At 46.1% G+C, this 25,237-nt stretch overlaps 3 protein-coding genes across 4 annotated transcripts in view; 1 reads left to right on the forward strand and 2 right to left on the reverse strand.

Moving 5' to 3' along the window:
- The window catches only part of PECAM1 (platelet and endothelial cell adhesion molecule 1), a 54,382-nt gene extending 45,278 nt beyond the window's left edge, over positions 1-9,104 (reverse strand). The window contains exons 1-2 of one of the 2 annotated variants that reach the window (XM_082604301.1): positions 8,840-9,104; positions 8,727-8,753 (exon numbers count right to left, since the gene is read on the reverse strand). In XM_082604301.1, coding sequence (XP_082460427.1) covers positions 8,727-8,753; positions 8,840-8,903 — 91 coding nt within the window. In that variant the 5' untranslated portion in view covers positions 8,904-9,104. The remainder of the gene's footprint in view (positions 1-8,726; positions 8,754-8,839) is intronic. The other variant, XM_082604300.1, reaches the window with a different exon arrangement.
- The window catches only part of POLG2 (DNA polymerase gamma 2, accessory subunit), a 209,842-nt gene that overhangs the window by 120,193 nt on the left and 64,412 nt on the right, over positions 1-25,237 (reverse strand). The window lies entirely within an intron of this gene.
- MILR1 (mast cell immunoglobulin like receptor 1) overlaps positions 23,117-25,237 on the forward strand; it is a 46,143-nt gene continuing 44,022 nt past the window's right edge. The window contains exon 1 of the mRNA XM_082604318.1: positions 23,117-23,130. The gene's annotated coding sequence lies outside the window, so the exon portion shown is untranslated. The remainder of the gene's footprint in view (positions 23,131-25,237) is intronic.

A 25,237-nucleotide genomic window follows, 5' to 3' on the forward strand; every position in this document is an offset into this window, starting at 1 on the left:
GTATGCAGCCTGTGAGCTGCCACATGGTGGCCCCTGGAGAGAGCATAGGATTCAAGCAGACAAACGTTCAAGTCCTGGCTCATCACTTACTGTGTGACCTTGGGTGATTAACCTCTCTGAGCTCAACTTTCTCATCTATAAAATGGGGTTATAATACCTACATAGTAAGTTGTTGTAAGACTTACAGAAGAGGAGCAGGAAATTACCCAGTGATTTCCTGGGTATACCAGTGCCTGGTACACGGTAACTGCTTGATAAATGATAGCTACCACCATTCCGAAATCACATGCTCACGTCCAGGAACCGTTCCCCCAACCCCACTCCACCCACCCACCCACCCCCGCCTGAACAAACTAGCACGGTCTCAACTGGTGTTTTCTAGCTGATGAAGTCAGAAGCCTCACCAAATGGATGAGAACTTGAAACCACTTTTTCTCATGCATCTTGCTTCCCGTTTCTGCTCTGGCTGCTAAAAAGTATAAGCCCCAAATTTTACCTCTAGCAACCTTTGGGATGCATTTTTCTGTGCTAAAAGAGTCACCATTTTATCTGACTGCCATATTTTCCTCTCATTCTGATTTCCTTATTTATTTTATCCTATTGAACAATAATACATATTTTTTATAAGTGGTCTCAAATCATTTTACAAACAAAAAAAGGTATAGCAAGGTGACTGGCCAGAGATACTGGCAAAAAATCGTCTTTCTTTCTCTTTTAATAACGTCAAACCGTTTTGAACACCTTAGCATTTAACTTGTCTATAATATGTCTCAGGTTTTAAACGGAATACAACAATCCATCCTTGTGCCTTTTCTTCTGAGCAATTAATTTAACAAAAAATGGCATCTGATTAGTCATGAGACGAAACAAGATGATTGTTTAAATTTATTTCTTACAGCAGTAATCTTTAGAATTCCCTTTTCTGTCTTTCTGTATTCCTTATTAGCTCCTGGTCTGAGGAGCTTGCTGGGGGAGCTCTCGGAGCAGAAGTTTCTTTGAACCATGTTTAGTTTCCCATCGATTAACACGTCCCCTTCCCAGGTAGGGACAGGCAAGTCTCCCTATTCCTTCAGTACCTCCTTCTTCACTTTACGCCCTGCTGTTTAGTACAGTGATTCTATCAGGAGATGGTAAAGAGCAGAAGATGAGTGCAGAGTCAGACTTCCTGGGCCAAATCCCATCTCTGCTCACAAACTGTGTGGCTTTTAGTGAGTTACTGAGCTTCTCTGAGCCTCAGTTTGTTTATCCATAGAATGGACATAATAACAGTAAGTGTAAATGAGAACCTGAGTTTAAGTTCTTGGAGCACAGTTCCTGGCACAGATGAATTGCCTGCAAAATGTTAGCTAGATTCTGTCAGTCACAGATATAATACCAGCTCTTGAGTCTTGAGGTCTCTAAAAGTCTTTCTTGAAATCATATTTCTAGTCAATTTTTTCAGAAAAAAAACAAACAATTTTTTAATTTCCCAGGTGAATTACAGAAACTTCTCCAGACTCCCGGTGTTAGTCATCCCACTGTGTTGGGCTACTTTAGTGTCATCATGCTGAATGAAATGCATATCCATGGCTGGTACACCCCAGACTGGGACACAGAACTAGGTACAGGAAGAAAGCAAGTCAGGCACACCGGTCCCAACCCCTGATCCCACAGTCATTAGCTGGGTGTCACTGGGAGTTACTTAACCTCTCCAGGCTACCACCTCTCCTCCTATAAAGTAGGAACACTAATACTTGCCTTCCCTGGTATTTTAATCTTGAACAATGATGGAACCAAGGTGGCTGAGAGCACTGAAGGGGCAGGTTTGTATTGCCCGATGCCTGGCCCCTGACTGACACCTCCTTCCTGCTTCCTCAGCACCATTCATTCAGCAGACATTGAAGGGGGCGTCTCTGTGCCAGGCACTGCACCCAGTACTGGGGGTTCAGAGAAGGGTAAGATTGGCACAGTTTCTGCCCACCTAGGGCTCATAGTCTGCATTTCACAGTTCTTCCCTATTCCAGGCCTTCTAGCCTCAGCGCCAGCCCTGCCTGGGTCTCCTACCGACCATCCCTAGGGAGCTCTACCACTGTTTAACAATTTTAAAGCAAACTTGGCTAAAGCATCAGGTAGCAGTTTTTTAGAGAGGATGATGTGCACTAGCACAAGACGCTTCCGCCTACCTTGCTTTTCTAAGCAAATCTAATATACATCTGCTTAATAAATTAACGCAGCTGATTCCCTGGTAGGAACCACACACTTCCATGGCCAGCGGGAGCAGACAAGGAAGAAGAAAGGAAGGCAGGACATGGGATTTCCCTGACAGCCCAGTGGTTAGGACTCCGCACTCCCACTGCAGGGGGTACGGGTTCGATCCCTGGTCGGGGAACTAAGATCCCACATACTGTGCGGTGCGGCCAAAAGAATTAAAAAAAAAAAAAAAAAAAAAGAAGGCAGGACAGGAGAAGGAAAAGCATTTTTTAAAATTATTCAAGATACAGGGCTTCCTTGGCGGTGCAGTGGTTAAGGATCCCCCTGCTGATGCAGGGGACAGGGGTTCGAGCCCTGGTCCAGGAAGATCCCACATGCAGCAGAGCAACTAAGCCCATGTGCCACAACTACTGAGCCTGCGCTCTAGAGCCCGTGAGCCACAACTACTGAGCCCGTGTGCCACAACTATTGAAGCTCATGCACCTAGAGCCCATGCTCCACACCAAGAGAAGCCACTGCAGTGAGAAGCCCGAGGGCACCGCAATGAAGAGTAGCCCCTGCTCGCTGAAACTAGAGAAAGCCCACACGCAGCATCGAAGACCCAATGCAGCCATAAATAAATAAATAAATAAATAAATTTATATTAAAAAAAAATTATTCAAGATACGGATCCCAGCTCATTGACTTGATGCAACAGAACAGCAGCCTAGATTTTATCACCATGACCACCACCCTTCTGGTATCCAGCCTTCAAGGTGTGCCCCCGTGAGCCTTGCCTTCTGCTATCACACCCACATATGGTCCCTTCCCACATCAGACCAGGGTTGGTCTTATGACCAACAATACAGCAGAAGTGCCAGTAGGTGACTTTTGCGATTAGTTTATAAAAGACATTGCAACTTTCATCTTGGTCACTCTTTCCTTTTCTGGGATCATTCACTCTGGACAAAGCCAGCTGCCATGTCATGAGCACCCCTATGGAGAGGCCCACATGGTGAGGAACAGCCTCATGAGTGGGCTTAAAAGCAGATTCCCCAGCGTCAGACAAGCCCTCAGATAACTGTAACCCTGACCAACATTTTATCTGCAATCTCCTGACAAACCCTGAGTCAGAACCACCCAACTAAGCCATTCCTAGATTCCTGACCCTCAGAAACTGTGAGATAATAAATTGTTATCTTAAGCCACTAAGTTTTGGATAATTTGTTAAGGAGCAATAAATAACAAACACACCACCCAACCTTCAAATATCTCTACCTGACTGATGTAGAGAACAAATGTATGGACACCAAGGGGGGAAAGTGGCGGGGGGCTGGTGGTGGTGTGATGAATTGGGAGATTGGGATTGACATGTATACACTAATATGTATAAAATGGATAACTAATAAGAACCTGCTGTATAAAAAATATAAAATTCAAGAATTCAAAAAAAATCTCTACCTGATTATTAAGATAATATGGAAAATATTATCCTCTTTGTGAATAAACTTTCCAGGAACAGCCAGTAGTGAGACCTGTGTGTAGGTCTCACTATTTACACGATAGAGTGATTGCTACAACCCGGGCCTCCCGGAGGTTCACAGATGGGTGTCAGGGGGCCCATGAATCACCTCTGATTATATGCAAGTATGCGTTTCTTTGGAGACAGGACACAAAATGTGCAGAACTGTAACGGAAGGACGGGGTTGTAGAATAACCTAAAGAGGCCAGATATTTTCAACCTGGAGAGATGAGGGGCTGATGGAGACGATCCAAGTAACAAAGTCACCACAGCACAGATAAGGCACCTAGGGACCACAGCGCCAAATCCCCAAATTCTAAAACAAAGGGACCTGCTTCCCTCTACCTCAGGCTACCCGTCAGCGGATGCTGATGCTCCAGGGAAGATGAGACATCATGACTCAGCCAGCCACTCGGCCCTCAACCTGGAAATGACTCAGAAAGAAAGGGGGGAGTGGGTAGAGAAGGAGGGGCCCCCCATCCTTGTCAGGAAAATCCAGGGAGCCATGAAGCATGGAGGCTCTGATGAACTGCAGTGCTCAGCATGGAGTGTGCTGACCCAGTTCATCTGAATCTCAAGTAGCTCCAAGTTCAGTTCGAGTCCCTTTCAGTGAGACATTTCTTGAGCACCTGCGTCAGGTGCTGGGATTACAAGGTGAATAAGAAAGCATCCCTGCTGTCCTAAACTGTGCAGGCTGGTGGGGACCCAGATAGCTGGAGTACAATCATGTAAGCACCAGGAGGAAGGGTTGCCCAGGAGAGGCCAAGGGAAGGCTGAAGGAAGTGACCCCTGAACTGAGCCTTGGACCAGGACAGGAAAGGGTGGTGGGGTGCTCGGGGCAGGAGAACAGCATGTACCACGGCACAGAGACATGAGAAATCAATGCATTCTGGGCGCCGGTGGTTACAGGAGACAGGGTATGAGGCTGGAGGGTCCAGGGGGCCAGGTAGGAGGGGGCGGAACAGAGAGCCTTGCCCACTATGCTGACAAGCTGGGCCCTGTCCTGAGGGTTTTGCCGGGGAGGCAGTAACAGGATGACACTGGAGCTTTAGAAAGATCACTGTGGGCTGGAGGAGAGACTGGAGGCCTGTAACAACCTGGACGATGGTTCAGGTGAAAGCTGATGCAGCCTCTGCTCAGGCAGATGCAGTGGTGCTGAGGGGAAGGGGTGGACTTGAGAAATATTTAGTGTTTGCAAAAGGACTTGTTTTTTGGGATGAAGAAAATGTTCTGGAGCTAGACAGAGGTGATGTTTGCACAACATCATGAACGTACTAAATGTCATTAATAATAAGATTTGTAGGGGCTTCCCTGGTGGCGCAGTGGTTGAGAATTTGCCTGCCAATGCAGGGGACACGGGTTCGAGCCCTGGTCTGGGAAGATCCCACATGCTGCGGAGCAACTAAGCCCGTGCACCACAGCTACTGAGCCTGCGCGTCTGGAGCCTGTGCTCCGCAACAAGAGAGGCTGCCACAGTGAGAGGCCCGCGCACCGCAATGAAGAGTGGTCCCCGCTTGCCGCAACTGGAGAAAGCCCTCGCACAGAAACGAAGCCCCAACACAGCCAAAAATAAATAAATTAATTAAAAAGAAAAAAATCTTTCTGATGACAGTGAGCTCATTTTGAGCTTTCCTTCCCTAACCCAGTGCCCTCATAATGCCTGATCCTCCCTGACAATTTCTGGTCTCCATTTAAATTGAATGATATTATTAAAAAAAAAAAAACATTTGTAATATGTATTTTACTTGTTTGATTGGCTATGGGGATTGAAGCAAAGAGTGGAAGATAAGGTTCCTGGATTAGGTACCCAGGGGGATATGGGTGCCGTGGGCTGACGGAGACAAAGCCAGAGAAAGATAAGGGCAGAGACAAAGTCACGGTGGCGCAGCTGGTCTGAGGGGCCCAGGGGACCACCAGGAGGAGATGTCAACCACTGGCCCCGTGGGAAGCTTGATGGTCGGGGGAGTGGCCAGAGCTGGAGTGGACTAGAGGGTGGGCATGTGGAGGTGTACAGAGCGGGGGGGTTGAGCTTCAGAGAGGATGAGACCCTGGGAAAGTCCAAGTCTCCCAGGGGATAAAAGGAGGGTTTGTCAGAAAGGTGGGAGAACACCAGGGAAGAAGGTCTACGAGGCCAAAGAAAGAGGCTCTGTGCTAACACCGGGGTCCCGAAGGCTAAGGGCTGGACATGTCAATGGCATCTATGAGAGGGTTCTCGTGGCAGGGAGGCGTGGGGGCCAAGGCCAGACCTGCTAGGTAGGGGCGTCTGAGAGGTGAGGAAGCGGAGACAGTGATTAGAGACCAGGCTTTGGAGAAGTTTGACTGAGGAAGGGAGTGGGGCACAAGATAAATGGGGGGGTCAGGGGAGCGGTCGGGGGGGATTGTTTGTGATTTATCTTTTTCCTAAAAAACCAAGAGCAACCAATCATGTTTGCAGACTGAAAGGAAAGAATAGATACTAAAAGTGGGGTGGAGGCTGAATAAAGACAGCGTGAGATCCTGGGGGAGGAGGGTGATGCCAGGGATGGGCTCGGAGCCCAGGTGGACAGGCTGGCCCTGCCCCACCATGGGATAGACACGGCCTCTGAAGCCAGGAGGGAAGTCAGGAGGACGGGTGGGGAGGAAGATAAGCCTGAAGCCGGGGCAGGGCGGGAAGTGGAGGGAGTTCCCTCCAGACAGCACTGTGTTCTAGGTGAAGAGGGAGCTGAGGTCATCTCCTGAGACTGGCCGGCTGGGGTTGGGCGGGGGCCCGAAGTAAAAGGAGAGGAAGGGCCAGGACGGACCGAGCACCTCAGCCGTGGAGTTAGGCCACGTGGAGCAGGCTGGCAGGTCATGCACGTGCAACGTGGTCCTGCGTGGCCTGAGCAATGTGAGACCTGGGTCCCAGCCCCCACTCTGCCAGCACCCCGTGGTGACCTTGCACAGGCACCTTGCGTAAAACAGGTCAGAAGCCTGAGGAGGGAGTAGGAGAGCCTCCCGGCTCTGGGTCCTGCAGCTCTGAGGTCTCCCCCGAAGGTACGAAGACCTTTCTCTAGGAAACCTGGGCAGGGAGCGATTTACTTCCCCATGAGGACGAGGATGGGAGATTGGAGCAAGAGAAGCAGAAGCCCAGAGGCACACGTGTTGGCAGGGTGTGGTCCGGGCTACAGCAAGGGCACAAGGGCTGGAGCGAGGGAGGTGCAGGAGCCATGATGGTGGGTGAGCTAGAACCATAGTAAACCATTATTTACTAATCACCGCATGCTGGGCTGGCACATCACCTCTTTTTATCTAATCTCATCTCATACTGATGCATCACCCTCATTTTACAGATTGGGAAAAAGGCTCAGAAAGACAGAGTAACAGTGGCTTTAAAGTTTTTTTTTTTTTTTTTTTTTTTTTTGCGGTACACGGGCCTCTCACTGCTGTGGCCTCTCCCGTTGCGGAGCACAGGCTCCAGACGCGCAGGCTCAGCAGCCATGACTCACAGGCCCAGCCACTCCGCGGCATGTGGGATCTTCCCAGACCGGGGCACGAACCCGTGTCCCCTGCATTGGCAGTCGGACTCTCAACCACTGCGTCACCAGGGAAGCCCCGACTTTAAAGATTTGAGTCAGGCCTATGGCTTCAGGCTCCGGACATTCGGGTTTTGGGAAGGGGAGGTTCTGGTGCTGATGTCCTGCTAACCGGCTCTTTTTGGACAAGTCAGTTGTTTCTCTGAGGTGCAGAGATATCATCAGTCAATTAGGTTGATTATGAAGATAATGGACATCCTGCCTCCATGGGTTGCCATGGGGATCAAACACCCATCGAAGCACATGGACACACGCACAGGAGACCTGCCAGACCGGCTTTGCTAAGTGGCCAGCACGAGCCCTCTCCATGCAGAGCTACTGCTCCAAGCCTTGGCTCAACAAACCAGTGTCACCCACACACATCATCTCCAAATAGCTGTACAACTGTCTGCAACCCAGTCACCCCAACTCTGCGTGGAATGAAGTGACCTCTGACAAGGGGATCCTGTTCTGTGGGCTCTCCCTCTATTCAGCCCCCAGACCCAGCCCAGTCCCCTCCTTCACACGGTCCAGATGAAGCAAAACAAAACCTGCGTATCTATTTGTGTGTGTGGGCATGTGTGTGTGTGTGTGTGTGTGTGTTGCACGGCCGTACAGCACGCAGGATCTTAGTTCCCCGACCAGGGATCGAACCTGTGCCCACTACAGTGGAAGCATGGAGTCCTAACCACTGGACCACCAGGGAATTCTCCAAACCTGCTCATCTTAATGATTCAAGATTAGCTCTAAAGTGGATGACAGACCAGATTTCAAAGACAGGAAGAAGCCCCACTTCCCACGTCCAAGCACAAAATATTGCAGATATCATCGTAGCCTCATGGGTAGATGGGAAATGATATCTCATCTGTTTTAGATCATTTAGGAGAAAAAAAAGTCACAACAACAATTTAAACTATGTTCTGACTTTGGGACTTCCCTGGTGGTCCAATGGTTAAGAATCCACCTTCCAGTGCAAGGGATACGGGTAAGATCCTCAACTAAGCCCGCACACCACAACTAGAGAGAAGCCCCGGCACCGCAAGGAAAGATCCTGCATGCCGCAACTAAGACCCGACGCAGCCAAAATTAAATGAATAAATAAAATATTTTTTTAAAATAACTAAATAAACTATGTTCCGACTTCATGAATTTAACAAACTGATTATATCTCGTTTGTGAATAAACAATCAGGGATAGGGTAGGATATGAAAAAATGAAATTTATGGTAGAACAACAAAAAAACAAATTATGGAATCACTTTCTTATCACCGCCGTCCCTCAATCCTAACAAACAGCAGTTCACCAGGATCTAGAAAATGTATGCTACTTCTAGAACATGCTGATTAAAACTTGGCTTAGAATAAGTGTTTTGTTCCAAAACCTTCTTTAAATGCAGAATCAACTTTAGCTGACAATTTGAATATGTTTCTGAACTGTTATAAACATTAAACCCGAGCAATTTGACATGAGTTTTAAGAGTCACAGGTAGGAATTTTACAACTTACAGTTTTCTTGACCCTCGAGGCTTGAACCTGGAAAAGACAGGAGAGATATGTTGATTTCACGAGCTTCAATTCTCGTGAAGTTTAAGTGATGTGGGAAGAGAGTGAAAACTCACAGAGCAGAAGTGTCAGCAGGACGCGGAGCCACATCGTGCCCCCCTGGGTCCACCCCAGCTGCATCCTGAGAGCGAGCGAAGGCTTCGGGCAGTTAGTTCTGCTTTTGCGCCATGCCCCGGAGGCAGAAGACACTTCCCACGCGACGGAGTTGAGAAACCTGCCCCGTGAAAAGCAGAGACCCCTGTGGGAGCTTCTCCAGGAGCCGCGGACAGACCGGTCGTGGCGCTGGTCAGGTAATGGCGGCCATGCTGGAAACCGGGAACAATGCTTGGGCGGCCTCATATCTCCTCAGGAAATGACTGGCCTTCCTGAGGGGCCACCGGGCGCAGCTGCTTTGTTTAGTTTGTTTAGAGGGGAAAAAAAGGCACAAGTGACATTTGCCTCAGCGCTCCTGACCCTCCTTGCGTCTGGCCTGTATTTGGGGGCCTCTTCTCATGGCAGCCTGAGAGGGTTCCTCCCTCTCTCCGACCTCCCCGCAAAGGGCTTCTCTCCCTGGACGCTCACCGAATCTCTGTTTTTCCTCTGGCCCCTCCAAGGGGGCTCTTTCCACACAGCCTAAACCTGGACCTCCTGCCTTTCCTGACAAAGGCATGGAGAGGGCTGACTTTTTCAGAAAATGGCAGGTTTGTCAGGGAGACCCTGTAATGGCTCCCCCCCCCATTGCCCTCCAGAGAAAGTCAGTTTCCAATCCTGCAGGACCCAGCCCTTACTTACCTCTCCAGCCTGGTCTCTCACCTCTTCCTTCCTTGCCCCTACACTCTGGTTGCTGGAATTTATAGTTCCCAGAACACATCACATGTCTGTGACTTTGCCAATGCTCTTCCCCTGTCTGGAGTACCCTTTCCCCTCTCCTTTTCTGGCGAATTCCTACCCATTCATCATAACTCAGTTTAGGCATCAGTCCTCTAGCATCGTCATCGTCCCCTGTCTTCCCCACACTGAGCTGCCCTTCCTCTGGGCCCCCTCACCTCCCTAGTCTTCCTTTGTCAGACACTTTCTACCATGTGCCATAATGGCTGCTCCTCCCCCAAGTGGACTGCGGGCTCCATGGTGGCGGGACAGTGCCTGGTACCTAGTAGATGACCAAAAACATTAGCAAAATGGATGACTGACTGAAAGAGGACAAGTTAACTGTACTGTCTGAATTAGTTGATCATTGCCTTGGGGTCATGGTGCTGCTTTCTGAAATGCTACCCTTCAATACCGTCACATGGTAAAGCTAAGTCAGATTTGAACTGGGACCAGAGAAACCAAAGACTTCTCTGCCTCAGGGCAAGTACCAAGAAGTGGTGGCTTCCAGCTAGAGAACAATACCTCTCTGTGATCTGCAGTTCAATGGAAGTTTTGATAAGAGCTGTTAGAGAGCAATGCATGCATAAAGGAATTTTTTCTATTGTGTTTTTTTACTTTTGTTGTTTTGTATTTTCCACTCCCCACTGTAAACTATCTCCTTTGGCAACCTACTGGAAATTACCCCCACCAGCTACCAAATTTTGATTTGGCAGGAAAAAAAAGGAAACGCCCTGAGTAATAAAATAAATGTTGGTTTCAAAGGTAACTTTTATAAACTGTAGAGTAAGCAACTTTTGCTTCTCAAAGTGACATTCAAGCCATACTGATAAATGTCCCACCGCATGGTCCTAAGTTCCAAAGTAAACTTCTAAAAATTAGTCATTGGGCTTCCCTGGTGGCGCAGTGGTTGAGAGTCCTGCCGACATGGGTTCATGCCCCGGTCCGGGAAGATCCCACATGCCGTGGAGCGGCTGGGCCCGTGAGCCATGGCCGCTGAGCCTGCACATCCGGAGCCTGTACTCCGCAACGGGAGAGGCCACAACAGTGAGAGGCCCACATACCGCAAAAAAAAAATAAAAATAAAAATAAAAATTAGTCATTGTTTCGTCCACAATGCTAGTACTTTTAGAACACCAGGAGAAAATAAAGCTTTATTTCAAAAATGTGTTAATGTTTCAAAAGAAAAGTAGAAAAATTATATCCCACAACTTACACTGTGCACCAGAATAAATTCCAAATGGACCAACCATCTGAAGGTACAAATGAAACATAAAAGTTCTAGAAGAAAACATAGAATAATTCCTCATGATCTTGGGCAAAGGCTGGTTTAACTATGACTTAAAATCCAGAAGTCATAATATGAAAGGCTGATAAATTATACTCCATGAATAAATGTTCTGCTTTGCCCCCCACCCCCAAAAAAATTCAGGCAAGAGAAAAACTATAAACTGGAAAATATATTTGCAACTCACATCATAGACAAAGCGCTAACCTCTCTGATATGTAAAAAGCTCTCAGAAATCAAGAAGAAAAAGATCAGCAATACAAAAGGAAAATGGACAAAGGAAATGAACACATAGATAACATAAGAAAAGTTACCTGAAATTTATTTTTTAATTTTAATTTTAATTTTTTCTGGCCATACTGTGCAGCTTGTGGGATCTTAGTTCCCTGGCCAGGGATTGAACCCGTGCCCTTGGCAGTGACTGCTCAGAGTCCTAACCACTGGACCACTAGGGAATTCTCAGAAAAGTTATCTGAAATTTAGAAATAGGCAAAAAGGATTACAGTGTATTCTTTCAATACAGTACTGGACATTGACCAGCAGGCTCTCCTACAGATTATCTGACTCTCTAAGGGTACATAAATCTTTGTTTGAATTGCTACTTACTATTGACTATTGTCAGTAAAGGTAAACATTCAGTTAAGTAAAGTTGATAGCAATGCAAAAGATTCTTATTACCTGTAGTGGGTGGTGGAAACTGGGCAACTAGGAATTTTTCATTGTAAACCTTTCTGTACTTTTTAGTTCTTAAGTTATGTGACTTTTTATCTTTTTTTTGTATTACCTTTTAAATTTTTAAGAAATTGAACATTTTAACAGCTTTATCGAGGTATAACTGACATACAACAACTGCACATATTTAAAATTTACAATTTGGGAATTCCCTGGAGGTCTAGTGGTTAGAACTCTGCACTTTCATGGCCGAGGGTTGGGTTCAATCCCTGGTAGGGGAACTAAGATCCCGCAAGCCACTGGGTGTGGCCTAAGTAAATAAAAGTTACAATTAGAGAAGTTTTGACATGCGTGTACCCCGTGACATGACCACCACAATTAAGAAAGTGAATATATACATCACCCACAAAAGTTTCCTTGTGCCCCACTGAAACAGGAGGGAAGTGGGCAGGGCACAACCTTTAAAAGAATGACATAGCCTGAGGACACAACATAAACTGATTAGAACCAAATAGGTCCAAGACAGCAGACAAGTCGACTTCCACTAGACCTTGAGCTTCAGTATACCTCACTGTAACACATCAGCAAGCTAAATGACACACCCACAGGCGCCATGACAGTTCCAAGGCTGACCATAAGGGTCAAAAAGTGGGTGGTAGCCCAATTCCTGGAAATCCCCACTCCTTCCCCAAAATGGCTGGAATACTCCTCCCACTTATTAGCCTATGAAATTACCCACCCCCATAAAAACCGACAAACCCCATACCCTGGTGGCTTTCTCACCTTTTGTGTTTCTCTCTGAATAAATCCACTTCTTACTTATCATTTTGTCTCTTGCTGAATTCTTTCTGCAATGAGACATCAAGAACCTGAGCTTCATTAAGTCCTGAGACCAGGTGTGTAATCTCAGTTAACAGACCTTGGGTTCAAGTCCCAATCTAAGTTACATGGTTTCACCTTTGCAATCCTTTCTTCCCTGAATCCCTCTCTCCACATCCACCACCCACTATGCAAACACTGATCTGCTTTCTGTCACTATGGGTTAGTTTGTATTTCTAGAATTCTATTTAAATGGACTCATACAGTATGCACTTTTTGTTGGGTTTTTTGGTCTATCTTCTTTCAATCAGCATAATAAGTACTTCATCCTTTTTATTGCTGAGTAACATTTCATTGCATGAAAATACGGGTTTGCTTATTCACCTATTAATGGACATTTGGGTTGTTTCCAATTTTGAACTAATACAAATAGAGCTGCTATGAACAAGCCTTTGTCCGGACACATACTTTCATTTCTCTTGCATAAATACCTAGGAGTGGAATGCATGGGCTATAAGGTAGGTATATGTTTAGCATTTTAAGAATCTACCAAACTGTTTACCAAACTGATAACACCATTTTACATTCCCACCAGCAATGTATGAGAGTTCTAGTTGCTCCACATCCTCATCAACGCTTGGCAGGTCAATCTTCTCAATTTTAGTCATTCTAGTGGGGAGCATAGTGCTTTCTTATTATGGTTTTAATTTGCATTTACCTAATGACTAATGACATTGAGCATATTTTTGTGTGCTTATTTGCCATTTAATGGGTCTATTAAAATCTTCTGCTCAGTTATTAGCTAGGTTGCTTGTTTTCTTAGTGTTGTGCTTTTAGAATCTTTATATTTTCTGAATATAAGTCCTTTATCAATTACATAATTTGCAAATATTTCTCCTAGTTTGTGGCATCTTTTTATCTCCTTAATGGTGTCTTTTGATAAGCAGAAGCTTTAAATTTTAAAGAATCAAATCCAATTTATCAATTTTTCCTTTTATGCATCATTCTTTTGGTGTCACATCTAAAAAATCTTTGCCTGTCAAAGTCTCAGAAATTTTCCCCAATGTTTTGACATTTCGATCTATTATCTATTTTTTTAATTTAAAAAAATTATTTATTTATTTATTTAATCTATTTATTTTTGGCTGTGTTGGGTCTTCGTTGCTGCATGTGGGCTTTCTCTAGTTGTGGCGAGCGGGGGCTACTCTTTGTTGAGGTGCACGGGCTTCTCATTGCAGTGGCTTCTCATTGTGGAGCATGGGCTCTAGGCATGTGGACTTCAGTAGTTGTGGCACGCAGGTTCAGTAGTTGTGGTTTGCAGGCTCTAGAGCACAGGCTCAGTAGTTGTGGTGCACAAGCTTAGTTGCTCTGTGGCATGTGGGATCCTCCCGGACCAGGGCTCGAACCTGTGTCCCCTGCATTGGCAGGCAGATTCTTAACCACTGTGCCACCAGGGAAGTCCCTATTATCTATTTTGAGTTAACTTTTGTACATGATGCAAAGTGTAGATCAAAGTTCTTCTCCTTTTTTTTTTTTTTTGCATGTGTATGTCCAATTGTTCTAGCATCATTTGTTGAAAAGACTATCTTTTCTCCAGTGAATTCTCTTTGCACCTTTGTTGAAAATCAGTTGTCCATATATGTGGACATATATATATTCTGGAGTCTCTATCCTGTTCCATTGATCTATTTGTTTACCCTTATGCAATACCACACAGTTTGATTTCTGTAGCTTTAAAATATATCCTGAAGTCAGATAGTGTTAGTAGTCTTCAAACATTTTTCTTCCTTTTCAGAGTTATTTGGACTATTCTAAACCCTTTGCCCTTCTATATCATTTTAAAAATCAACTTTTCAATTTCAACCAAAAAAAGCCTTCTGAGATTTTGATTGGAATTTCATTGAATCTATACATCAATTTGGGGAGAACTGATAACTTAACAATACTGAGTATCTGACCCATGAACATGGCATATCTCTCCATTTATTTAAGTCTTCTTTACCTTATCTTAGCAATGTTTTAACAGTTTTTTTTTAAATAAATTTATTTATTTTAGGCTGTGTTGGGTCTTCGTTGCTCCATGCGGGCTTTCTCTAGATGCAGTGAGCAGGGGCTGCTCTTCATTGCAGTGTGCAGGATTCTCATTGCGGTGGCTTCTCTTGTTGCAGAGCATGGGCTCTAGACCCATGGGCTTCAGTAGTTGTGGCTCACGGGCTCTAGAGCACAGACTTAGTAGTTGTGGCGCATGGGTTTAGTTGCTCCATGGCATGTGGGAATCTTCCCTCACCAGGGCTCGAACCCATGTCCCCTGCATTGGCAGGCGGATTCTTAACCACTGAGCCACCAGGGAAGCCCCAATGTTTTATAGTGTTCAGTATATTTTGCATTATAAACCTTTGTGTCCTTTTTAGTTTTTAAATCATGTGAATGTATCAGGGTGTTGGAAATCACTTAAAATGGCTGCTGTATCCTCCCCACCCCAGCCCAGCCAGTACCGCAGGGTGACCTGTGCTGAGGCCCCAGAGTCACGTCAACATGGGGCTGGTCCTTCACAGGATTTGTGGATCCTCATGGGAAAGCCTCCCTTGCCATTCTCCTCAGGTTTGTCTGTCTGTCTGTCTGTCTCTCACTCTTTTTCCAGGGGAACCACTCCTTCTAGTTCTCAAGGAAATCTCTTCCTTCTCTCTTATGACTTGGCTGTGAGATAAGAACTGAAGCATATATTCTCCATCATTTATTTTATTCCTTGAAAAGATCATCATGCTCCTTATTCTTTATTTGTAAAGTAAGAATGTCTTATTAAAAGTTAAAAAAGTATAAAAGGATTTTTTTTTCCTATTTCACCTTTTTAAAAATAGGAAACCAAGTGGCTTTTTATATATGTGTGGCCCCCACATATCTTCCCCTTCCTTCCTCTGGTTCTTAGTGGATTCCTTGATTGGGGGACAACAAAAAAGAAAAAAAGGTCCCACATAACTATTTTAGCTTCTTGGTAACTAAGCAAGGAACTGACTCCTACATTGCCAGGGATGAAGACCCCAGGAATGCCCACCAGGCAGAACAAGCTCACCCAGGGCCCTATTTCTACCGCAGTACTGCTCTCTTCTCCCTCTTCTCAGCTGAAGGGAAGGAGGACAGGGTGTTTTCTACCAGGGGAGTCACTTTCATTTAACAAATGACATATCTGAGCTTCAGAATCCCGTTTTTTTGGTGGAGAGTGTTTTTTTTTTTTTTAATTTATTTTTTATTTTTGGCTGTGTTGGGTCTTCGTTTCTGTGCAAGGGCTTTCTCTAGTTGTGGCAAGTGGGGGCCACTCTTCATCGTGGTGCGCGGGCCTCTCACTGTCGTGGCCTCTCTTGTTGCGGAGCACAGGCTCCAGACGCACAGGCTCAGTAGTTGTGGCTCACGGGCCCAGTTGCTCCGTGGCATGTGGGATCTTCCCAGACCAGGGCTTGAACCCGTGCCCCCTGCATTAGCAGGCAGATTCTCAACCACTGCGCCACCAGGGAAGCCCGGTGGAGAGTGTTACATTCTGTTTTTAATATGGTTATGGAACTAACTCTGGCATGATCCATATTACGCCTTTGATCCTAATGATATATAGATATACTGTTCTCTTATATCCCACCATTCTCCCCTTTTTATAAAAAGCAACATAAATAAATATACATGCATTAGAAAAAACAACACAAAACAGGAATGTCACAAATCTAAATCGCAGCAATCCATTAACCGCCTGAAAAAGCTGCCTGGTGGAATAAACCTCAGGAAGTGGTTTTTCTGAGAAGCTGGGGTGGGTGGGGGAGGAAGGGCGAGGGAGGCAGGCGGCAATCATGGCAGAGGGCTACAGGCACTGGGCAGAACTGACCTCCCATCTACTTCATGACCACACTGATAGGAAACAAGATATCGGCCATTTCCCCCAGCCGTGACCTGTGACCAGCCCGGGATGGGAGGTCTGATTAATTAACCTTGGCAAGTTTACGAGTGGGACTAATCCCCCACTGCCAGATTCAAAAGTCACCTAACGGGAGAATGTACACATACTAACACACAGATCAGAAGCCTGGGTTTCCAGTCCCTTCTCTGCAGCTTAACGGTGTCAGTGTTTTGAGGTTCACTTTCCACACCTATAAAATGGGAATAATATGCCCACTCTACCCATTTCACAGGCTTGTCATGAAGAGAAAATGACAGCTAGTATTTGAAAGCACATTTAACCAGCGGGGCACAATAAGAACAGAATGTGGTAACAATAAAAACAAGAGTAGTAATAACAATAGTTGTAGGTCTGCTTTGGGCCCCAGGTTGCCCCATCTGAATTGCTGGTCTGGCAAATCAGCTGTCTTAATGAGCTCAAGGGGAGGGACTCAGAGCCCCTAATTCAATGCCCACCCAGGTGTTGTCCTCATAGCCCCAGTCTGGCCCCTTGCAAAGGTGGGCAGCTGGGCAAAAGGGAAGTAGGTTGGGACATTGTGGAGGGGTCAGTGCTGTTCCATCCCCAGCTGGAGCACCCCCTCCATTCCACTGACAGGACACAGGGTTATATCATGATTCACGGCTGTGGGCAGTTTTGTGAGCCCCTTCGTCCATTAAAAAAAAAATTATTTGGGGGGAATTCCCTGGCGGTCCGGTGGTTAGGACTCTACACTTTCAATGCCGTGGGTGCAGGTTCAATCCCTGGTCAGGGAATCAAGATCCTGAAAAAGAAAATTATTTATTTTGGCCATGGCACGGCCAAAAAAAAAATTATTTTTTTTTTCATGGGCCCCTAAAAGTATTGTTGTAGGCCTTGGCACTGTGCCTCCTGGGCCTAATGGCTGAGTTGGCCCTGACAGCAGATCAACTGCACAACGGCCCAAAGGACCAAGGGGTCTGCTCTCTTCTGCCCTGAGTAGCCCAGGCACTGGCCTGGAAAGAGGGGCAAGAGCTTCACCATGGGACTTCCCTGGTGGCACAGTGGTTAAGAATCCACCTGCCAATGCAGGGGACATGAGTTCGAGCCCTGGTCCAGGAAGATCCCACATGCCGTGGAGCAACTAAGCCCGTGAGCCACAACTACTGAGCCTGCAGGCTGCAACTACTGAAGCCTGCACGCCTAGAGCCCGTGCTCCACAACAAGAAAAGCCACCACATTGAGAAGCCTGCGCACTGCAACGAAGAGTAGCCCCCACTCGCCACAACTAGAGAAAGCCCACACGCAGCAACGAAGACCCAGTGCAGCCAAAAATAATTAATTAATTAAAAAAAATACTCGATAGGTATTTGCGCTTTCCATTCTCAGAAACATAAGCAACAAAAGAAAAAATAGATAAATTGGACTTCATTGAAGTTAAAAATTTATGTGTTGCAAAGGACACTATCAAGAAACTGAAAGGCAATCCACAGAATGGGAGGAAATATTTGGAAATCATATATCTGATAAGGATCCAGAATATTTAAAGAACTCTTATGACTCAGTAACAAAAAAAGACAACCATTTGTTAAAATGGTCAAAGGACTTGAATAAACATTTCTCCAAAGAAGATATACAAAGGCCAATAAGCACATGAAAAGATGCATAACATTATTAGTCATTAGGGAACTGCAAATCAAAACCATAATGAAATATCACTTCACACCTACTACGATAGCTAAAATTGAAAAGACAGACAATAATAAATGTTGACAAGGATGCAGAAAAGCTAGAACCTTCTTCACACAACAGGTAGGATTATAAAATGATGCAGCCACTTTGGAAGATAGTCTGGCAGTTCCTCAAAAGTTTAAAAAATATAGTTATAATATGACCCAGCAGTGATTCCACTCTTAGGTATTTATCCAAAAGAAATGAAAATGTGTCTACACAAACACAAATGTTTATAGCAGCATTATGAATAATATCCAGAAAGTAGAAACAACTCAAACGTCCACCAACTGATAAACAAAATGTGGTATATTCATACAATAGATTGTTATTTGGCAACAAAAAGAATGAAGTCCTGATACATGCTTACAATATGGTTGAAGCTTGAAAACATCATGCTAAGTGAAAGAAGCCAAACATGAAAGGCCAAATATTATATGATTCTATTTATATGAAATGTTCAGAATAGCAAAATCCATAGAGACAGAAAGTAGATTAGTAGATTTAGGCTTACAACATATAGACTTATTTTTTCCCAGTTCTGGAGGGCAGAATTACAAAATCAGTACCACTGGACTGAAATCAAGGTGTCAGCAGAGCCACAGTCCCTCCAGGGGCTGTAGGAGACCACTTGTTCTTGCCTCCTCCAGCTTCTGGCAGCTGCTGGCATTCCTTGGCTTGTGGCCGTATCACTCTAACATTAGGCCATCATCTTCTGTTCTGTCTTCTACTCTGTGTCAAATCTCCCTGTGCCTTTCTCTTTTATTTTTATTTTTTTTGGGGGGGCACGCCACGAGGCTTGTGGGATCTTAGTTCCTCGACCAGGGATTGAACCCGGGCCCTCGGCAGTGAAAGCACGGAGTCCTAACCACTGGACCGCCAGGGACTCTGGTGCCTTTCTCTTTTAAGGACACTTGTGATTGCATTTAGGGCCCGCTCAGATGTCCTGTATGGTCTCCCCATCTCATCCCTAACTTAATCACATCTCTAAAGACCCTTTTTCCATATAATGTAAGAGTTACAGGTTCTAGGGATTAGGACCTGATATCTTTGGGGGCCACTCTCAGCCCTTTACAGAGGGTATCATGATCCCTGTTACAGATGGAGAAGCAGGGCCAGAAGGTGAAGTATCAACCAGTTCTCAGAGTCACGTCTGCCTGCCAGTGCCTGTCTGGCTGCTCCAGGGCCTCCAGTAACTGACCTTGTATAGCACCTTCATGAGCAGAAGACTCAGATCCAGCTCCTGACCTGACACACACACGAGTCATGAGACCAGGACCCATTTCCCAGCCATGTGACCTGGGCAGTTGCATAGGGCCCTGAGCTCAGAAGGGTCCACATTTGGTTTAATACCCTGTGGAGGCATCTTGAAATTCTTAGTAATATTTTAAAAAGGGCCCTGCATTTTCATTTTGCAATGGATGCATACATTATGTAATGGGTCCTGCATGTGACTTTGAATGAGGAAAGGGACAGATGAGATGAGGTGGGTGGAAATGTTCCTGCACACGGCCTCCCATCAGCCCTGGAAAGTACCAGATGCCCCGCCCCTGCCCCATCAACCTGCATCCAGGCTCCTCTTCTGCTTGGAAAGCTCTCCCTGACCCCCTATCCCCATCTAGGTAACTCTTCCCCTCCAGGCCCAGCTCAAAGGAGACTCCTGGACCAGAGCAGGCCTCTGGTTGCATGTTCTCAAAGCTCCCCATATGCTCCTTCATAGCTCCTGTCACTGTTGGTAACCCCATATTTATCTACATGATCCCAAGAAGCACCTCCCCTGGAATGGGTCTGTTGGGCTTACCCCAGTGCCCATGCAGTCAACACAATGTCTGATATAGTGGGCCCTGCATAAATTTCTGCTAAATGAGTGAATGAGCTGGAAGCACAGACGGATGTAAACAGTCATCATGTGCGGTGGCCATGCACAGGCCATGGCGTCAAATTAGCTCCAGATGGCTGGCCCTGGCACTGAGCTAGGCTCCTTAGGGCCAGATAGGGCCAGTGTCAGTCCCTAGCACCGGGAGGCAAGATGCAGCCCTGAAGGGAGGGCAGGCCAGAGACCAGCGCAGACGACTAGGGCTTGAGGAGCCCACAGGAGTGAAGAAGGAAGTGTGTGTGGTGGTTTGGGAGGCCTGATCCCCCGAGGGGCCCGAGTGGGCAGTAGCCTCAGCCCACACATATGTTCTCCTTTTAGGTGAGACGTGGTTTGGACTGGAAGTGGGCCAGGCCAGGCCTCCCAAGAGGCCCCTGGTAATCACTTCTGACAGGCTTGGATGAGCTCAGGGTAGGGCCACCAGAGACAGGAAATAATAATGAAACCGTGCAACTCAGATTGGGACTTGAACCCACGCGGCCAGGACTTGAACCTGGCCAAAACCCACAGTCTTCCAACTGAGATCACACCTGGTTTCAGGATTTAATGAAGCTCAGGTTCTTGATGTCTCGTCACAGAAAGAATTCAGTGAGAGACAAAGTGATAGGTAAGAAGTGGATTTATTTAGAGAGACACACACTCAACAGACAGAGTGTGGGCCATCTCAGAAGGCGAGAGAGACACCAGAGTATGTGGTTGTTAGTTTTCATAGGGGTGGGTAATTTCATAGGCTAATAAGTGGGAGGAGTAGCCCAGCTATTTGGGGAAGGAGTGGGGATTTCCAGTAATTGGGTCACCGCCCACTTTTTGATCCTTGTGGTCGGTCCTGGAACTGTCACGGCCCCTGTGGGTGTGTCACTTAGCCTGCTGCTGTGTTACAATGAGCAAGGCTCAGGGTCTAGTGGAAGTCGACTTGTCCACCATCTTGGACCCATTTGGTTCTAATCAGTTTATGTCAGGTCCTCGGGCTATGTCATTCTTTCAAGGGTTGTGCCCTGCCCCCTTCCCTCCTGTTTCAATAATACCTGATATCCAGTTACATTTTCACAGAAGCAACAAGTCATTTTTTGCTATGTCTCACATCTTACATGGGACATACCAAAAAAATTATTTGTTGTTTATCAGAAACTCAAATGTATCTGGGCATCCTGTATTTTAACTGACAACCCTTGTTCAGGACTCCTTCTGGGAAGTAGCCTGTGCCAGGAATGCTTCAGCTAAAGTGGAGTCATGTGTAGAAAAGCCAGAACTTTCAGGGGCTGAAGCCGTCCCTTTCCTGATTTTTGCTTTTTCAGGTTATCCAAGGGACACGAGGAGAAACAAGGCACTAAGCCGGGCTGCAGATGGGAGGGAGTGTCAGGAACCTTCTGCTCCAGGCCAGGCCCCATAGGGATGAAACAGCGAGGATGCCCTGGCAGAGGGGATGGCGCCTCTCAACCCTTGCAGGAAGCAGGCTAAGCACCAGGTAGGCCTAGCCCTGCCCTCCAGGGGTTTGGAGGGGAGGCTGCCCTATCAACAGTCAGTCTGGCTGCTGAGAGAAGCTCCTCCTGGGAGATAAGCACCTCCTGGGACTGAGAGCTGGCCTGCACTGGGTGTTGCTCTTTAGTTTACTTCATCAGTCTAAGATGGGTAACGGTATCTACCACCAGGGCAGTGCCTTTATCCATCTTTTTGACAATTGATTCTATCCTCTGACTTCTCCCTCCCAGTTTTGTGTCATCCACAGATTTTATCAGAAGGTCACCAGAGTCCTAATCCAATTCATTAACAAAAATATTCAATAGGAGAAGAATGAAGATAGAGCCCTGTGGCACTCTACCAGAGACTTGCCCCAGGCTGATCTTAATCAAAATTCTTTTGATATAAATGTACTGCAAGCTATAAATTCCCTTATTCTACTACCATTTACTCCAGCCTTCTCCATGAGGATATGAGGATTCCTCATGAGGATGTCTTAGATGTCTTGATAAATTCCAAAAGTAATGATACATCCATTAGATGGTGGCTGCTCTTGATACAACCCTAGCAGCAGTAATAATAATAATAATAATAATAAATGGAGTAATTTTTGTCCTTACCCTCCCCTTTCTGTCCCTTCTATCCAAGACCGAAGTAAACTTTGCTAAAATAAGAGGAAATTCAAATTGATTTATCCTAAGTTCATGGAGAAATTACCCTGCCAGGAACAACTCTTGGAGGAGGATGTGGGAAATGGTCATGGTTTATCTGAGGATCAGCAAAATGAATTTTAGATACAAAAAGTGACTTAGGTTTAAAGAACAGGCAGTTTCAGCTTATCATCAGGTTTTGATTCAGAATTTTGTTTTAAGTTGGCTGTTGAGCAAATGTGAAATGTACTAAAAAACAATCTGACAAACACTGATTAGGTTCTCTGGAAGCTCCTGGAAGCCCTCTTCAAAACCATTTGTCTGCAATGAGTTGAAACTACACTGTGAGCAGCCTGAGCCCCTTGTCTTTTCTTTTCTTTCTTTTTTTTTTAAAAATAAATTATTTATTTTTTTTGGCTGCATTAGGTCTTTGTTGCTGCGTGCGGGCTTTCTCTAGTTGTGGCGAGAGGGGGCTACTCTTCGTTGCAGCACGCGGGCTTCTCATTATGGTGGCTTCTCTTGTTGCAGAGCATGGGCTCTAGGGCACGCGGGCTTCAGCAGTTGTGGTTCGCAGGCTCTAGAGCGCAGGCTCAGTAGTTGTGGTGCACGGGCTTAGTTGCTCCGCATGTGAAGCATGTGGGATCTTCCCGGACCAGCACTCGAACTCATGTCCCCTGCATTGGCAGGTGGATTCTTTTTTTTTTTAATCAGGTAGATTCTTAACCATTGTGCCACCAGGGAAGTCCCTCTCTATGACTTGCCCACTTCTGCACGTAGACTCTAGGAATTTAAGAAAGAAAATTGCTTTAAAGTATTTAAAACATTACCTACTGGCGTGATTCTCAGTCCAGTGTGTGTGTGTAGCTTTGTCCATGCCCAACTGGCTTTCATGAGGTCAGCAGAAGTGCATGTCCATTTCTAATGTGATCATCTATTCGTCACCTCGGTTTTAACAGGAAATCTGGCTGGGGCAGCCACGGAGGAAGCAGAGGCCAGGGCTTGTGAGGGCCCTCTCTCTTCTCGGTTCTCAGAGGATCCCTCCATCCCCTGCTTTGAAAGGAAACAATGGTTCCTGCTGAAGAGGCTTCACCTCCCCAGCCTTCTGGGCTAAGCAGGTTGGTGTTATTCCTGAGCTGGATGTCCAGGTGATGAAGTTGTGGGGGGCAGACTTGTTCCCTTCTCGTATCTAGCCTGAACCCCAGGAAATGTACTGAGTTTTAAAAAAGGGGGTGGGGGTGGGGATAGGGACTCATAAAACCATAGATCACAGGGGCCTTGATATCCACCCTCTACAAAACTCTAGCAGATTATTTATTAGGTATGTAAAAACTATGCTGTGTCTAAGCACGTCCTAAAATCTTTTCCTAGTGAGTTGTGACTCTCATTGTGTACGGAACTTCAATAAAGTCTTCGTCAAAAATACACACACGGGGCTTCCCTGGTGGCGCAGTGGTTGAGAGTCCGCCTGCCGATGCAGGGGACACGGGTTCGTGCCCCGGTCTGGGAAGATCCCACATGCCGCGGAGCGACTGGGCCCGTAAGCCATGGCCGCTGAGCCTGCGCATCCGGAGCCTGTGCTCCGCAACGGGAGAGGCATACAGCAAACACACACACACACACACGCACATATATATATATACAGGGGGGGCCCAGACCTCTGTGGCTGGAATTCAGGGAAGGGTAGAGAATGGGGAGTCTAGGCCAGACCTGACAGGGCTGCCAGTGAGGGTCACGCCCAGGAGGAGTTAGGCCATGTATTAAGGGCTAGATGAGGCCTGGGTCATGAAGGAGGGGGGACAGGAGGAAGGGTGCTAATGAAGGGACTAAAATGGGATCCTAGCACCCAACAGTCAGTACAGATCAGAGCAGAACTCTTACAGGTGTTGGCAGGGGGCACTTGTAACTACCAGGCAGGAAGTAGAAATGACCAGAAACCAGCAAAGATCTTCCAAAAGTAAGTCAGACAAGTTAACCTGTCTTTTTTTTGTTGTCAGAGTTACTAGATTATTGAATGAGTAAAAAATGAGTAAAAAACTGCAGGTACAGGGCTTCTGATTTCAGCAAGATGTCTGACCAGGTGTGTCCTGGGGTCCTCCTGGAGAAGTGTGTGGCATCTGTCATTTGTGGGACAATTAGATCCAAAGAGTTTTATTCAAGGTCAATTCAAAAGACATCTGTAGGGTCTACCCTGGTGGTCCGGTGGGTAAGACTCTGCGCTCCCAATGAAGGGGTCCCGGGTTCAATCCCTAGTTAGGGAACTAGATCCCACATGCATGCCACAACTAAGAGTTCGCATGCTGCAACTAAGAAGCCCACATGCCGCAACTAAAAAAAAAAAAAAAAATCCTGCATGTCACAACGAAGATCCCGTGTGCTGCAACTAAGACCCAGCACAGCCTAAATAAATATTTTAAAAATATTAAAAAACAAACAAAAAACCCAAAAAACAAAAGACATCTGTAGTGGGATGCCATGTGGTTGTCTTCTTCCCTCTCCTGGCTCACAGGAGGGATGGAAAGTGTGCTGACTCGATCCCTGAATGACACAACACTGGGAGGGATAGATAGGTAAGAGGCCAAAGGACAGGATCAGTAGTCACTAGGAGGGTGCAATGGGCCAAATGATGACACAATAGAAAGTTAAAGCTCCTGATCTAGTTCCTCAAAGCTGATCTTGCAAATACAGGACGACAGATGACAGACATGTTGCTTAACAGGAGGATGCGTGGGGAAAGACTGATGAGTTTGAAAGGGGCGTGGCTATCGTCCCCATTGGCAGCATTAATGAAAGAGTTCAGAAGTGGGGAGAAGACTGCCCCACTGTATTTTGTCACACATGCTCAGTTCAGGGGGTGACACCCAAAAGCATATGGAGGGGTGATGAAAATACCAAGGCAAGGGGCCTTCGAACCACATCATAAGAGGAACATTTGAAGGGAGTGGAAATGTTAAGACTAAGAAGGAAGATTTGGGAGAGTATCTGATAATTCTTTAAATAATTGCATTGCTTTATTTTTAAAATTTATTTATTTATTTTATAGTAGGTCCTTATAACCTACTATAAGGTTAAAATAGATAACCTTAGAGTAGGTTATCTGTTTTAAATAGAGCAGTGTGTACATGTCAATCCCAACCTCCCAATCTATCCCTCCCTCTCACTTTTCCCCCACCACCCTGGTAACCATAAGTTCATTCTCTAAGTCTGTGAGTCTGTTTCTGTTTT

Source organism: Mesoplodon mirus, assembly GCF_964341445.2.
Source record: "Mesoplodon mirus genome assembly, chromosome: 18".
Taxonomy (NCBI): Eukaryota; Metazoa; Chordata; class Mammalia; order Artiodactyla; family Ziphiidae; genus Mesoplodon; species Mesoplodon mirus.